Source organism: Glycine soja, chromosome 2 (genome assembly GCF_004193775.1).
Source record: "Glycine soja cultivar W05 chromosome 2, ASM419377v2, whole genome shotgun sequence".
Lineage (NCBI taxonomy): Eukaryota > Viridiplantae > Streptophyta > Magnoliopsida > Fabales > Fabaceae > Glycine > Glycine soja.
The window spans coordinates 48,889,253-48,905,622 of record NC_041003.1 but is presented as its reverse complement, the minus strand read 5'-3'; the positions used below and the strand labels follow the sequence as shown (position 1 = coordinate 48,905,622).

At 34.0% G+C, this 16,370-nt stretch overlaps 3 protein-coding genes across 7 annotated transcripts; 1 reads left to right on the top strand and 2 right to left on the bottom strand.

Annotated features, from left to right (window-relative positions):
* Positions 1–929: 929 nt before the first annotated feature.
* Positions 930–4,212, top strand: LOC114401904. 3 transcript variants are annotated; one of them, XM_028364482.1, is made up of 4 exons: positions 930–1,147; positions 1,492–2,282; positions 2,424–2,516; positions 3,890–4,212. In XM_028364482.1, exons 1-3 carry the CDS (start codon positions 1,051–1,053, stop codon positions 2,508–2,510), a joined length of 975 nt encoding a protein of 324 aa, XP_028220283.1. In that variant the 5' UTR covers positions 930–1,050; the 3' UTR covers positions 2,511–2,516; positions 3,890–4,212. The 3 variants fall into 3 exon arrangements, with proteins under 3 accessions (XP_028220283.1, XP_028220289.1, XP_028220291.1); XM_028364488.1 differs by lacking the exon at positions 930–1,147 and adding an exon at positions 1,188–1,247; XM_028364490.1 differs by lacking the exon at positions 930–1,147 and adding an exon at positions 1,254–1,388.
* Positions 4,213–6,935: 2,723 nt separating this feature from the next.
* Positions 6,936–8,987, bottom strand: LOC114401919 (peroxisomal and mitochondrial division factor 2-like). 3 transcript variants are annotated; one of them, XM_028364494.1, is made up of 2 exons: positions 8,912–8,987; positions 6,936–8,460 (listed from the first exon to the last, which is right to left on the bottom strand). In XM_028364494.1, the coding sequence occupies exons 1-2, from the start codon at positions 8,922–8,924 to the stop codon at positions 7,511–7,513; spliced, it is 963 nt and encodes a 320-aa protein (XP_028220295.1). In that variant the 5' UTR covers positions 8,925–8,987; the 3' UTR covers positions 6,936–7,510. The 3 variants fall into 3 exon arrangements, with proteins under 3 accessions (XP_028220295.1, XP_028220298.1, XP_028220303.1); XM_028364497.1 differs by having other exon boundaries at positions 8,712–8,929; XM_028364502.1 differs by lacking the exon at positions 8,912–8,987 and adding an exon at positions 8,664–8,681.
* Positions 8,988–11,495: 2,508 nt separating this feature from the next.
* LOC114401895 (transcription factor PAR2-like) lies at positions 11,496–12,476 on the bottom strand. Its single transcript, XM_028364476.1, has one exon. It carries the CDS (start codon positions 12,206–12,208, stop codon positions 11,819–11,821), a length of 390 nt encoding a protein of 129 aa, XP_028220277.1. The 5' UTR covers positions 12,209–12,476; the 3' UTR covers positions 11,496–11,818.
* Between the last annotated feature and the right edge of the window lie 3,894 nt (positions 12,477–16,370).

Below are 16,370 nucleotides of genomic sequence, written 5' to 3'. Positions count from 1 at the left end.
TAAAAAAAAAATCAATTTTGATAGAGTCAGAAGATCATGATATATGTTCACCTCAACTAAAAAAGAGAATTTGAAATTTTGAAAAACGAAAAAAAAAATGCATGAACTAAGCTTATGAAATTAAAAATCATACATATTGAATCGCTGAAGCAATTAATTTTGTACAGAGTTTAATTTGTGATTAAATGATATAATAGTGAAGATGGGTAAATAGATGGGGTAATTGCTTCTTTCACCACCGGACCTGCTTCTTGCACCTTATTCCAAAATGTGATTTACATTCCGGTACATTACAATGCTGAAAGGTTAATCAGTAATGGAAAACTTTTCTTTGTTGCTATCAAGTAAAGGTTAATATTGTTACAACTCACAAGTACTTACAAATACTATAATTAAAGAGAAAGTGACTTATTGTTTGTAAATTTGTAAATTATAAGTTGTAACCTTGTACTTATAAATAATGACTTATTCTTTAGTATCTTTATATTTTTTAATCCCTAAACGATCCCTAAAAATTATAATTACTTTGTTGCCCATTCCATTTACATTTGTATATTTTTCATGTTTAATATTTTTAAAATTTGAAATAAATTTGTAGTTAAAAATTTAAAATACCATAAATTAAATTTTAATTAATTTATGATGTGATATGAATATATGAATAATTATTTTTTTTATTGGTTTAGGATACAAAGGTACTAATACTCTCTTAAAATTTAAGGTAACAATAACAAAGCAATCCATAACATAGTACACATCTTTACGCCCACACACACAAATATACTTCAGGTTGAGATGGAACTGTTGAGGCACTTCCTTTATTAGGCAGTGATGATTGTAGCCGTAACGTTTCATCATCACTTGAGTTCCCTCCATGAGCGTTTCAATTCAATTTAAAAGCACTTATTATTCTTTTATATAAGTAAACAGAAGAAGCAAAGAAAAAAAGAAAGAGAAGTCACACTGACACATACACTACAGTATAACCATTGGCATTGACGCCAACACCAATCTTCATCCACCATTCTCTGGAACAACCAGTCAGCGTCCATGCCTCCGGCTTCAAGAAGGAAAGCAAAACAAGCCAAGAAACTTAAAACTTTGACCATTCTCAACCACCATTCTCCTCCTTCTGATCAATTCCAAGGTAATCACTATTACTCTCTCCATCTACCATCCCCACCTACTTGTGTTGTGTGTGTCCTCTTTTTCTTTATGTCCATCTGTTCTTTGTACATCCTTGTTGGGTATCCTATGCTTTTTGTTGTTACTTTCCTTAATCTTATTAAGTTATTTTTTTGTTAATTTTCTTGTTTTTTCATTCAATAACAATTAACACCAACTGGTTTAGGCTACTTTGGTCTTATATTTCTTAAGGAAGGAAAAAGGTTCATCGCCAGTTTGGCACCGATTTGATTTGCCAAGGCTATTGTATATTTTGTGGTAGTCGAATAGAATAAACAGAGGGTCATTCTTGTTTTTTAACTGCAGGGGCAGCTGTTTCACCAAACCACGGCCAGAAAATGGAAGGATCGCTCAATGTAACATTACAAGACAGCCACAAAGTAGAAACACAAACTTCCGGTGAAGATAAGAAGGTGGTTGTTGAAGTTGATGAAGAAGAGGCACCACAAAGTGTGGAGAATAAGGAGCTGGTTGAGTCAGGCAAAGTTGAAGATGTACAAGAAGATGTTTCTGAATCAGTTGGTGAGACTTTTGAGCCTGATACTGTGAAAGATGCTCAAGTTGAGAATACAATGGAATCAGATACTATAGAGTTGGAACTGAAGAAAGAGAAAGGGAAAGGTTTTCTATCTGATCTAGCTGTGGATAATCATGAGGTGAAGGAAACAGATTTTCCCTTTTCAGAGAACAATAATGAGCTTTTTTCAGTTTCAGGAAATGAGGGACTAAGAGAAACTGAAGTGGTTGTGGTTGAAACATTTTTTAAGTCCATGATGTTTGGTGGAGAGGAGAAGGATGTTTTGTCTTCAGTTGTGACAGATAAGTTACTTAGAGAGAGTGAGGAACCAAATGAAGTCTATGGTGATTCTTCTTTGCCTCTAACTGATGTGGCTTCAGAGGAAACAAGTGTTCTAAAATCAGATGACAGTGACCAGGTTGCTCCAACCATAATTGAGAAATCATTGGATTTGGAGCCAACTTTGGACGAGAAAGTTGAGGAACCATCAGGTTGTCAAGAAGAGTCATCCTATGAAAGTGCCAAGGAATCTTTTCAACCATCACCAAGTGTTCCCGATGCTGAAAGCACTGAAAATCCGGTGGGTGATTCACACTTTATGATAGTTTCATATACACATTTCAGTTTATGCTAAGCAAGTGTTGGTTATTATAAGGTTTGTCTTTTGTAATTTCATATGCATTTACGTATGTAGTGATCATTTTTCTTTTTGGTGTGACAGACCATTGTCCCTGTGGCTCAAAGGGAAAACACCTCTTGGAAGAGTTGCTGCGGACTCTTTGAGATTATGAGGGGTGGTGATAGATAATTCAAGGTGAGTAAACCTCAACCAAGGATCATTTTTTCTTTGACCAAAAATAAATGTTAAATAACTGATGAATCAGATATTTGAAAGGGCAAATATGAAACTTAATTCAGCTCATAAAAGTGATTTATTTTCTTTGTACAATTTCTTGAATGAGCATCTAGTTGAACTTTATACCTAAATGCTAAATGGTATACAGCTTAATTAATTGGGTCTGAAGTAGTATTAACTGTCCCTATAATAACATAAAAACCTAATGGGAATATTTCAAGGTTTGACTTGGAGACCCCAAGGCATACAAATTATACATTTTCCTTATTTTAAGACTTTACGTAACCCACTAAAGAGAATAGTCTAGTTGGCATCAGAATCCTGTTATTGCTTTTTGTCTTGTTAAGTTTGAAACAAAAAAAAATAAAGGTATGATATGGAAATAACAACACTTTAGAGCTGTTGTGCTTTCTCAAACAAAATTTTACAACTCCCTGGCCTTTCAAACTGTCGGTAGAATAAGACTTAAAATTGTTTCGATTCAAGTATCAGAAAATTGTTTTGATTACATTAGCTGCAAAATATGGCGTTAATTAGTGAATTTTCAAATTATTTGGACATTGCAAGGAGAATGATAAGCTGTTATGCAAATAAAAACTTGATGCTAAGCAGCCTCATTATCAATTATGTCAGTGTTGAACAGAAGTAGGAGTCCAACTGTGTATCAATTACCTACATATTAGCAATGAAAGTACCTCCTCTAAACAAGAAAAGAATTGAAAATTATTTGCCTGAAATTTTATCATGCTTTTGAATCCAATCTAGCATTCATTTTATGTCAATATGGCTAACATGGCTGGTTATCAGCTTATATTTTTAACCAAATACACTTGTAATGTAAAATTACATTATTATTTAATTATAAATTAGAGTATATAATAAATTTGTTAGCTTTTAATAATAACTTATAACTATCTTAAAAGTCATGCTAATCTTTATACTGATTATTTAATAATGTATATCTTTTTATTTGGCCAAGACTTCGGTTCTGAAATTTTTAGTGACCACAGGCATTCAATTGTTCTTTAAGTGCCATTTGGCAGCAATGTACTAATATGGTAGATTGGTTTCAACAATTATTTCAAGGGATATTGATATATGCGTTATAATCACTGATGCTCCTCAAGAGTCAAAAGCCCAAGTCATGTCAAATTTCTAAATGTTGAGATGATATTTTAAGAAAAATTTGTAATAAAATTGATTCGGTCTTCCTGACCTGAAAATTGCCAATAGCCAAATTTAAGTATCTGTTCATTTGTCAAAATTAATTAGCTTTGCTTTAGGGCCATTTTCTAAGTTGTGAATCGTTATTTGATTTTTTAATATTACAGGGCAGAGCATCTTAAAAGGTTGGACCTTGAGCTAAGGTTATTGAGGCATTGCACAATCATAGGCTGTGAGGGTGTCCTTTCTAAGGAGACAAAATCTGTTCTGCATGCATTCTTTGAGCCTCAAATTAAGGGGCATGTTCTGCTTTGCTTTCCTGCTTCGTTTCAGAGTAAGAGTGGTTAACATTATATCTTTTGAAAAACGACAAAATGTATGGTACATTTTAGTTGTGGCAAATTGTAAACTTCCATGAACTAGAATTTATTATCAAAAGTTATCTTACATTCACCACGTTATGATATATACGAAGTAAGTTCAGGTGTCACTTCATTCTTCTTCCCATAGTTTTGTAGGCTTATATTATAGAGATAGAAACGCCTTTTATAAAGGCCAAGAGCTAAACAAATGAACTACAAAAACCAAAGACAAGGGTCATTGTTTTGAAATGACACATTCAAAGGATAAATTAAGTTGTCGCATGTTTGGTTGGTGATTGTCACGTAGATTTATTTCCATTCATCGGGATGACAGAGAGGAAGGGAATGTTTGGAGCATGACTATCTAAGAAACACAAATACTTATAGCCTTACACGGGTTGTTATTCTCACCTTTTTTTTTTCTCCATCCCCCTGGAAAGTATTACACCGTCATTATTTTTTGCTAGCAATTCCACTTTCAAGATTTTTCTCCATCTGCCTAGAAAGAAACATATAGAAACTTCTAGTAGCTAATTGGATTGAAACGCCATTATTTTTTTCTGCACCGCCATTTGCTTGCCTATGAAAGGCCACCATCATGTAACATTTGCTTGCCTATAGAAACTTCAAGATTTTAGTCTGTAAAATTCAAAGTCTCTTCCTCCCTTGTGTGAGTGAGTTTGTGTAGAATTTATTTGCTCTCTTATTTTATCTTTCGCTGCTTAAGTGTGTGTGTGTTTATGAGTTAAATTTTGTGTCCAATTGTCAACATCTTTGACCCCTTTGTAGCCTAAAAACTCCTTTAAACTTCTTCTCCATACTCCTCAACACCTCATTCTTCTCCTTCTCAAACTCCTTTTGCTCTTAGACAATTTTGTCGAACTTATCCCTCTTGTCCCTTCCCCCACTCTCTGCCCCTTTCCTCTTCGGTCGCCACATCTTGCTCGAGCTTTGGGATTATTTTTTTTAATTGCAGATGTAATGGCAAATTTCCATTATGTATTTCAACTAGATACACAACGGAAATATAACCTATAAAGTTTGGTCACAACTTTAGAAATGGAACATAGCACATACTATAATAGCTATAAAGTTGTAACAAACTTTGCTATTAAATACTAACAAGTTGTTGGTATAAGTGATATTAGAATCGGTTTCTTTAAGTAAGGTTTTGAGTTAAGTCTTGTAGATGAAAAAATATGATTAAAAGGAGAGCATACCTCTAAAAGTGATCAATTAGATTCTCTGTCGGAGATTAGTCATTGACAAAATTAACAAATATTTAGTACAAATAATATGATTAAAAAAACCTTGTCCATTAAATTTGGTCAAATAGTTAATTAGTTAGATGTTGAAAAAATAATTTTTATAGCTAGAAACTTTTAACTGATTGTTATGCTATTATATTGAAATTACTAATATTATTAAAATTAGTTGTTAAATTAAGTTATAAATGGAAGAAAAAATAACGTAAAAGGGCATGTTTATGAGATTTTTTTTCAATTATAGGTTAGATTATGTTATAGTATACTTTGAAATTTTATCATTTTTTGTTCAAAAAGATCAAATATTTCATTAAAAATTAAAATAAATAGTGCAATAATTAAAATAATGATATATTATTAAAAAATGAAATTTTATTAAAATAGTCTAATATTAAAAGAAATTTATTAAAGTAGTGATGATGATATTGTAAGCTTAAACACTATAAGTTTTTGGTGTGCGGAATGCATCAACGCAGTGTCAGCCATCTAAACGAAGTGCAACTGAAAGGTTCTCTTATTGATAAGATCTGTTCTTGCCTGGTGTGGGGCCCAAAAATTAAAGGCTGCTATTTCCACCTGAATGAATATCATGCAACTTATAGTGGCTAATTTTTCTTTTTTATTATTTTGGGAAATTGACTTTAGTTCGCCTTAAAAAAAATTAATTTCATTTTATATTTAAGCAAGTTATTATGTAGTACCCAAAAAAAAATTTAAGCTAAATATTACTTGGTTGAGTCTTCACATTTAATTTTAAACAAGGTAAAACGTAAGCTTTTTCAATTAGGAACCGTTTTTCTAACCAATAAATCATTTTGTTGAATATGGTGTTCAAATTTCTAGAGCAGGGAATCATAAAGGGTTGCAACTCGCGCCGGGTTCTTCCAACATTGCATAATCGTCGATTGTCACGCTAGAAATAGTTTTATGTGAGATTTTTATACATCAGAATCAACTTAAGAGATAGATAAATACAAAATTGGAGCATCAGATTAAGGGGATTTATATAAACAGACTTTCTTCGCGCATAAACAACATGAACGCATTAAGTGGAGTCGATCTTAATAAAAATTGAAGTTGGAAAACCAAAAATTATGCGCTACACTGCAGAAACGAAAGATAAATCCCAACAAAAACGCAAGAGCTCACAGAATTTCGCCTCCTAGCAGTTAAACAATAGCATAGTATCTATCAGATTTTGTCCGCAACTGCTAAATAATAGTATCTATCTAACGTTAGCATAGCAGTCCACACAAGTTTGGCATTGATCTTCAAATTCACGAAATAAACTCTTGTGTCTCTTTAAGTTAAAGCAAAAGGTTAATAGTATGGCAACTTAACAGAAACCATTAAAAAGTGGAAACCAAGGATGCAATGCAAGCCACGCTTTCATACACCAAACCCACCACCTAGGGCACCTACAACTACAACTGAAAAAAACTTTCAACCAAATAAGAATTCTTCGGAAGACAATAACCACAAATGCGATGGATATAAGGTTAGAAGAAGGAAAAAAAGAAGAGCAGGACTGGATAAAGCATCTCTCACAGAGCACATTGCAACAGTTTCTCCAAACCCATTAAATAGAACCAAAATGGCACCAAGCAAGACAAAAAGTTTATAACAATAACAAAAGAAAAAATCAGTGACATCAGCTAGTCCTGAAACATCATATAATTGGTTCTGTGGTTCTACATTCAAAGACATTCTGAGAAAATCAACATGAAAAAGACTAATAATTGCAGAAGTCAACTTCAGAAACTGAACAACTTGTCAAAGGTGATACCAACTACCAAGTGCCACCTTAAACTAAGGGTTCAGCAGTGCCATTGTTATCCTCCAAGCTAATAAGGGCTAAACTAAACACAAAGAAACTTGTAATCTCAATTATGCAACCTATTTATTAAATCCAACACACAGTGGTTTGATCCTCATAACAAGCAACTAACAACCAAACAAGTAGTATGCCAACTTCGATGAGCAAAAAATTCACAGGCTTCAAAAACAAAAGCCAGAGAAGCAGCATTGTTTTGTGACAAACAAAACTGCAGCAGCAAATCTATGACTACTAAAGACCTGGTATGTCTAACCTCTACACCTTCCTCCTTCCATTGGAATTCCCCTTGTTCCTTTGTTCTTGATCAGTCTCCGACACAGAAAATCACCTCCGTTTCCCATAGCACACGTAGATTACAGCAGCAGCTGCAACAACAGCTCCTGTAGACCCTGCTGCCACCACTGGCCACTGCAACTTCAATCCCTTCTTCCCTTCACCATGTACACCATTCAAACCTCTGTCGATTGTCTCAACCGTCTCCACCGCCTTTTCATTCAGCGATATGATCACCCTCTCGGCTTCCTTTGCTTCCTCACGCAATTGAAGAATACTGGACTCCAAACCAGTCACTTTCTCCTCAGATTCTCTAAGTGATTCCTCCAACCTCAATTTCTGTTTAACCAACTCATCTAATTCTGTTTTTTTCTCAGCAGCAACCTTCTCCAATCCCTCAACCTTCTGTCTGTAACCCTTAATTTCCCTCTCCTTTTCATCAATCTTATCCCTAGTCTCCTCCTCAAACCTAATTCTCTTGTTTCTTTCCTCAATTTCCTTAGTCTCCAGAACTCCAATCTTCCTCTCCAAATCCCTAACCCTAACCTCACTCTCAGCCTTCACCTTCTTCAACCCTGCCAATTCCCTTTCCAGAGACTCAACCCTAGACTCTGTCTCTCCCAAAACCTTCCTCAATTCAGCGGCATCCGCCCTCGCCTCCTCTGCCGCAGTCATCTCCGCTACCATATCGTGGTGAAGCCTCGCCACCTCCGTCTCCAGGTCCGCCGCCCTCGCGGCGATAACCTCCGTCGCTTTGGCAGCATCACGCGACTGCGCTACTTCTCTCTGCAGCTCTTCAATCTTCTCGCTCCTATCTGCACCGTCGCTCCTCAATCCGTCGAGCTCCGCCGTCAGCTTCTTGATCTCCTCCTTCCTCGCCGCGTTTTCGCTCACCAATTCGTCGCGCTCGCGTTGCAACGCCGCGATCTTAGTCGCCGATTCTTCGCCGTACTGATCATCGACGCCGCCGTTGGCAACACCTTCATCCGCCATAATAGATTCTGCCAAACAACGAAAAAAACGCAAACACCGAAAACGGTTAATTAAGCCAGAAATCGAAATCTAAATCGAAACTGCACCGCGTAAAATGAAAATGAATTTAATTATAAGCTCCAAGTAACAGAATAACGAATCGTGAATCAAACTATACAATGAAGTAAACAATTAAAAAATAAAAAAAATGAATAAATAATTGTTGGGGTACATTCTTATGAAGCAAAAGCAAAGAGCAAGACTAAGGTAAGGACAGTACAGAGTGAGAGAAGGCGTGAAGAGTGTGCGGTGGTGTCAGCGAGAAAACGGAAGATAAATTTTCCAGAAAAAATGAGGAGGATTTTCCGGGAAAGTGGCAAAGGAAGAAAAAGCTTTGTTTTTATGGAATGGGTGTGACTAGGGTTTTGAGTGGTGTGTATGCGTCAAAAATATCTTTAACTTTATCATTTTCGTTTTCACCTTTTTCCTTCATAAAAGGCAGTGCTCTGAAAGTGAGATCATAGTCAACCAACGGTTCACATTTGAAGTTATGTTCTCCGTGATGGGAGAATGTTACACCATTTATTTATATATGTCATGTCATATATCCATCAAGAAATAAAACTAAAAACAACCTAATAATGGGTGTACATTGAGATAGTAGAGAATGACCTCAATTTGATTTCTACATAATATAATATCTTTAAAGAATACAATGTTAAGCTCATTAAAACAGTCAAACAAAAAAAATAAACAAACATACATACATACTCACAAGGTAAAGCTCATTTAAAAGAAAATAATATAATTATATTTAGAGAGAGAATATTATTAATAAATTAGATTATTATTTACTTCATATATTAACATCTCACATTTTCAAAAACATCGTGATATAAACATATATACAAAACAAAATGACAATTGTCAACCTTGCAATATATGCAAACTTAACTCTACATATCATTATAATATTTTTTTAGATTTTAACTTGTATTTTTTTTTTAATTTAAAAAGTGATGACAAAAAAAATTGAACTTAAAAGGCATTTATGCCCATATAAGAAAACCAAATCTAATATAAAATAGTAGTAAATAAAATTGGACTTAGTTCTCTACCTCTGCGACTATTTCATCCCCAGCCCAAGAGAGGTCTCAACCCCAAGTTATCCAACATATTGAGTCCAAGCAAATGGTTTTATATTTATTGCGTCCTATCACGTAAGATTAAGAAAAAAATTGGGGGCTTCAGTCCTCTTTAGCAAACAAAAATTATTTGTCTTGTTTTTTAATCTCATTCTCCATCATTTTTTGTTAAAATGATAATAACTTAATTACTTAAAAAAATTAATGTTTCTCTTTTAATTTTTATTTTTTACCTGATAAATTTAGATTAAAGAAAAAAGGTTTTAAAAAAGAAATGTATTGATTCCCGTATGTAAATACTGTTTGTATTTAAAGCATAAATAATTAATGCTTAAGTTTATTATATTTTGGATTAAAACTTAATTTTTAAAAACAAAATTGCATAACAGTGTATTAATCATAGAACATTACATTGATAATGTGGATGAAGTGACACTAACACTCATATAAGAAGAGATGGGGGAAAATCTCTCCCCTGCCTGCCAATTCCTTTGAATAGTACATGAACAAAGCTTTAGAGTTTTGTTTCATCAGTAGAGGTGGCATTACAATGCTGGTGGTGGTTATTATATAGATAAATTTGGTGGTTATGCAGATGGGTAACAGTCAGTCACATAGAAGTTAGATAACTCATGCATGTTGTCAACGTTGATGCATGCTTTATGTGTTGTGATGGATACATATTGTTGTTGTGCACAATGTCATACGTCCAAGTTAATTTCTGCCTACATGATAAGCTTTTTCATGATTCGGTCTCCAAAATTTTGTGATGGCTGTGGCTGTCATTGTGATTGTGATTGTGATTGTGACTGTGACTGTTCCAGGAAGTTGGCAATTGGAGAATGCATAAGAGTTTCCGCAAAAGCATGCTGGAATTTGATTGCCAGAGTGTGGTGTTCTGTTGGATCTCCAAAACAGTGACTGTAGTGGGAGTGCCTGTGCTGTAGTAGTTGCTACATTGCTCAGAGCAGCCTTGGTTTTATCTCATAGTATTTATTATTATGCCCTCAACTTTTTACTTGCATTTTTTTCATTTTTAATAAAATTTCATTATTTGAACATAAAAAATTTGACATTATATATGATACTATGTACAATATGTTCTAAAATTAAAGGAAACAACTTTTTTTGTTGTATCAATTTACTGATTGAAAACATTTTTCTTTTTTCAGAAGCAGAGATTGTTAACTTTGAAAGAAAGAGAGCTTCTTTTTCCACTACTTTTTTTTCTCTCTCTCAAAATGCAAGCAAACATATTAAAGTTGGTGACTCGTTGTTATTTGTAAGCTATGCTCCATATTTGAAATAGTACATGCACAAGGTAAGAATCAAGAAGGTTAAGAGTGATGCATCTCCAACAAATTAATGGCTGTACAATGATTCGGCTAACACTATCATCGCCAATGTGTGCCTTTTTGCCTTAAATTATGGAAGATCATGTTATCCTCCGATGAGAAAGAAGCCATGTGAAATTTACAACCCTTCAAGTGGGGGTCTTTTTTTTCCTGTATACCGCATTCTCAGTCTAAGTTACTGTGGTAGTAATGGCTAACTGCCAAAAAAGTCAAGCAACCCTATTCCAAAATCCACACAAAGCAAAGTTTTCACAACAAAAAATAAAAGAGAAAGTGATCAATGACAACATGTGTATGTGCCATGTTACTTTAAAAAAACGTCTGATCCCATCCAGATTTCAAGACCCAATAGGGGTGGCCCACTGGACCAAGATGAACAAAAAAAGAAAACCTATCACAGCCGACGTACATCGAAGTAGCCACACCATAATGTGTCATACACTTGCATCCACTCTAACTTTACTCCACTCCAGATCATGAAACAGGTTAATAAGATTCCTACAACGGTTACCCAAAATCAATAACTGGTTCTGTAACACTAATCTGCGGCGTAAGAATAATATATCAACTTTCAAGATATATAGATAAAGTCGTGAAAAAAAGAAAACAGTGAGAAAGAAAGAAAGAACTAACTGATGAGAACTTCAAAAAAAAAAATTAAAAAATAAAAATCTAAGAACACCGATCATGGGATAAACATTTTCCTTGATCCCAACTTCCAAAAGTACAACAAAGGAAAACATAAAAATTAAAAGAAGAAAATAAAAAAATAAAAATTCTAACTAATGGGGTCTGTGGGAAAAACCAAAAGAACCTAACCTAGGCTGCTTGCTTCCATAATCCATCATCATCATCACCATGGATTATTCATTTTCATTCATTCATCATCAACCTCCAAACTTTGTCTTCTCCTTCTCCAGCTTGTCAAAGAATCCAGTGAGAGCCCTCAAGGCTTTGACTTGGTACTGCAAAGCAAGAATATATCCAGCAGTTTCATCAAAGAGCTTGTCCACGCCTAAAGACTCACCGCCAGGCACAATCCTCTGCAATGCATGAATCTTCCTCTCTATCTCTTCTCTGTCATCACCCTCATCAACATCTTCATCTTCTTTCACTGCCACTTCCTTCCTCCACCGCCTCCTGCTGCGGCGGAAAACATGCAAAGACTTGTGAGAAGGGGTGGTGGGAGAGTTGTTGTTGTTGTTGTTGTTGTTGTTCTGGTCTGCTGCAGGTTTTCTGAGGAATGTGGGTATGATAGTGTTATCTTCTTGTTCCATGGATGATGATGATGATGATGTAGTAGTAGTAATAGTAATGTGATGTGTGTGAGAGAGAAGGGAGGTTAATGTGTGAGGGAGTTATATGAATGAGGTGCGAGGGAAGGAGAGGAAGATGTTAAATTATTGTTGAGCTCTAGAAATGTCAATGCCAACGAAGCTGGTCCCACTGGTTTTGGCCTCACAACACAAAGAAGAAGAAGCTCCCGAGTTTTGGATTGGAGCAATGAGGTGGCCTTCACGCTCCACACACACCAACACCACTCCCTCATCAATTTTTTTACCCTCTCCCTTCTAAATTCTCGTTTTCTTAATGCTATCCTACCACTAAACACAGTCAAATTTTAACACTACTTCTAATAAAATATCAATAATTTCTTAAATCAATCTTATTTTCTCGATATATTAATTATTTAACCTCTTAGTTCTCCAAAAAAGTTATCATCATGTTAGATACTTTGTTTATTTTTAAAACTTATTTTCCACATTTTATATTACCACAAATAATAATTATATATGTTTTTCACTTTTACAATAAAATTTCTAATAATTTTATCCTTTATAATAAACAAACTTTAAATGCAGTATCAAAAGTATTGTTCCCCTATTGTTTTCTAATCATAATAGAGTTTCATCCGTATAATATGCATAACAAAGAATTTCATTAAATATTAGTGTGTATTATCGAAATAGAACTTCAAACAACATGCATCTAAATTTTATCCAATAATGCATAATCCTTTTTGTTACAAGAATTATAGAAGTGAAACTCTAATTTTGATTAGAAAGCAACACAAATAACACCTATAGATTTGTATCTAAATTTTGTCTTTATAATAATTATCTTAAAAATATGTTAAAATATTTTAAATTAGGTTATAGTATAATTTTTTTTATAATAACATTAAAGAATTATATTACTTTTTCATTGCTCATTGTTTCCTTCCTAGGAGGTTGAAATAAAAATATGATATTAGTCTAATAATTATTAATAAAAAATGTTAAACTAAATTATTCTTTTAAAAAATCAAACAATTGCTATACCCATAGATTTTAGAGGGTGTTACAAGAACACGGGAAATTAAAGTATCATCTTAGTAGCACTAATAGGATATCTATGGTCAATTATAACATGCTAAACACATGCATCTTGCTAATAATCTATAAAATATATATGGACATTAGATTTGAAGGATTCTTAACTAGTAAGATTCAAAAGAGGAGTTTGGAGAGAGAAAGAGATAGGAGGTGAGGTAAAGGTGAAAGTAAAAAGTTTACAAGTGTGACTGAAAATGCAAAGTGGTTAAGGAGTGAGGAGGGGTGATTTGTGAGCTGTGGAGGGGAGATGTGAGAGCATAAAAAAGGTCCCACAGGACACAAAACAAAGGGGAGAAAGCACATGTGCTCACATGAATTCCTTGAACCTAACACCCACCCATGTGCCTCTCCACTCTCTTCTCTTTCATTCATATGCCATATGATCTGCATCATCACCCTTCGCATGACTGCCACGTGTTTACTTTCCAGTGACCCCACCTTGAGCCCCACAAACACCCCCCTTCTAACCCTTTTAGGCCAAATTAATCATGTAAAATGCTAGAATCATATCAATCCCAATCCCAACCCCTATTAAATTAACAACTTGGGATTTTAAGGAAATCAAATTCTTCTTGCTTAGCTTATTTAGGACAAGTTGGTTTTGTGGATAAAGAAGTTAAGTTCGCATTTAAGTGGCATTATCGTATAAAATATGTCACTCCCTTAATTAAAGAGAAAACAGAAGAAACATGACTACAGTATGTTTATTAAATGATTGATTATGTCGTATCTATAATAATAAATGCCCGTAAAAAAATTCAATAATCTGAAATGAAAGGTATCAACTGCCTTGAATGATGGGTTTTTTTTTCATTAAAAATGTTACACAGATAATCAATTTGACAGAACACACAAAAATAAAAATCGAGTCACTATGTACAGCAAAAACAAAAATCATTGATAGTGAGTAAAAGATAAAAAAAAAAATTAAAAAGGACGAAAAACGTGAACGGTGATGAAAGCTTGAGATATTTGCAAGAAAGTAAATTATATCTATTTTCACCAAAAAAACAGAGAGAGATGATGAAAAGAATGCAATTTGTTATAGGTTTTAAGTAATTGTAATTAAGTCATATAATTAAGAAATAAGAATCAATTATAGACAATATTACCATAAGATAAATTCTGTAGACAAAAATCATAGCTAGGTAAATGGACAGGGTGATAAATCTTTATGGTAATTGCTATATGATAATGGTTATACAGAAGAAGACTGGGTTAGAGTCAGATATATGTTTATATACCAGGGTAGTAAAAAAGGATATTGTTAACTGATATTTGTAGGATATTGATTATAAAAAAATTATAAACATCATAATTTTTGTCTTCTAATAAAAATATTTTTATTTTAAATTTCTGAATAAATATCCGTGAGATAAATATTATCATTTGGCTAAAGAAAAAAAAATAGCTTGATAAATGATAGTACTACAGTAAATATTTAACATTTGTAATTTTGATGATATGAAAGTAGTGTAAGAGTGTGAAAAGAGGATTGATATGTTTGTTAATTTGGTAGTGATTGGGTTTGCAGCTTTAGTGAGGTGAGGTGAGGGTGTCCGTAGTTAGTGAGTGAGTGGTGTGGTGTGGCCCTGAGAGAGAGAGAGAGAGAGAGAGAGGGGAGGTGGTGGTGTTTCCAAGAAGGAAACCAATCGGCGGATTGGGTCATTGGGATTGTATGAGAGATTTGGTTGTGTTGGGCATATGGGACTCCATGTGCTCAGACCCACTCGGATCCCTCTGTTCTTGTCACATTCACACACTACACCACCCTTTTTATTTAATGCCACACAATTTTTTCCAATCCTTCATAATTTTTCCTTTTTTGTTCTTGAGGGTAATAGGTAATGGACTAATGGGTCCGTACCACCATTTCTTGTACGAAATTGAATCAAATTGTTACATAGGGGCCTTGCTTGGCATATATCATTCATTTATGAGAGAGCTATTATAATTCAATACTATCCTAATTTAATCCTACCCGAGTTTTGTTTCTGTTCACAATTTTTGACGGATCTTCTTTCCGTTATCTCTATTCCTCCTTTGGACTTCTTAAGATCTCCTTAGGGTGCAAACAAATGAAGCTCTCACATGGTAGGCCTCTAGGGATACCTAATAACATGTTTCCATTATTTCCCTCCAAGTAGTAGTACGTCACGAGGACATAGATAGAACATAAAAGAATACATATAATAAATGTTTAACATGTTAATCATGAATATTAACTAACATTTAACTTTTTTCTTATCACTTGTATTTTTCATTTAACTTCGAAATGCAATCAGATACTAAACATAAATACTTAAACCTTGGTTTGTCACATTATAAGGCACACACTAATCCACCTCTATAGACATATCCCACGTTGATGATAACATTGTATGATGATAACCAAACATTGAATTAATCATGTTTCATTAAAGAAAATTCTGTGAATATAAATGAACTAGGCAGGCATGATGGCACCACAAAGGTTCAAACAAGGAAAAGGAAGTTTAAACGCCATCTTTAGGATGTGTAGGTAAATGAAGAAAAAAAATCCCTGGCGCAAAACTTATTGCAACAATATCAGCAATTAGTTTTAGAAAAGAAAAAAAAAAAAGGAAAAATAAATGCATGCAGTTGGTGAGGAATATTCACAGTTGGTCTTAGTAGAGAGGGAGGAATGAGGATTTTTCTCAACCTGTTTATAACTTAATGATCAGCACATGAACTGACTCAGACTTTTATTGGTGAGCCCCGCGTTGTCTGCAGCTTGCATATGCAGTAAATGCCAAACAATAAACAAGCGACCAGATATCATTCAAATGCATTATCTCAACTCCGTGTTTCAATTTCAGATTTTTACCCCATTTTCTAGGACATTCTTGTTACTCTTTTTTAATGTAAGACATTAAATTAATGATTAATGTAAATCAACAAACAATGTAAGTACATTTTAGAGCCAAGCATCTAGTAGTGGCTCTTTTTTTTATTATTATTTGTTTATCTTCAATTCTATTATGTGGGCTGCAATGTAACATTACTCTGACAAGAGTGTTCCACCAGGTTTTCTGATAGGTTA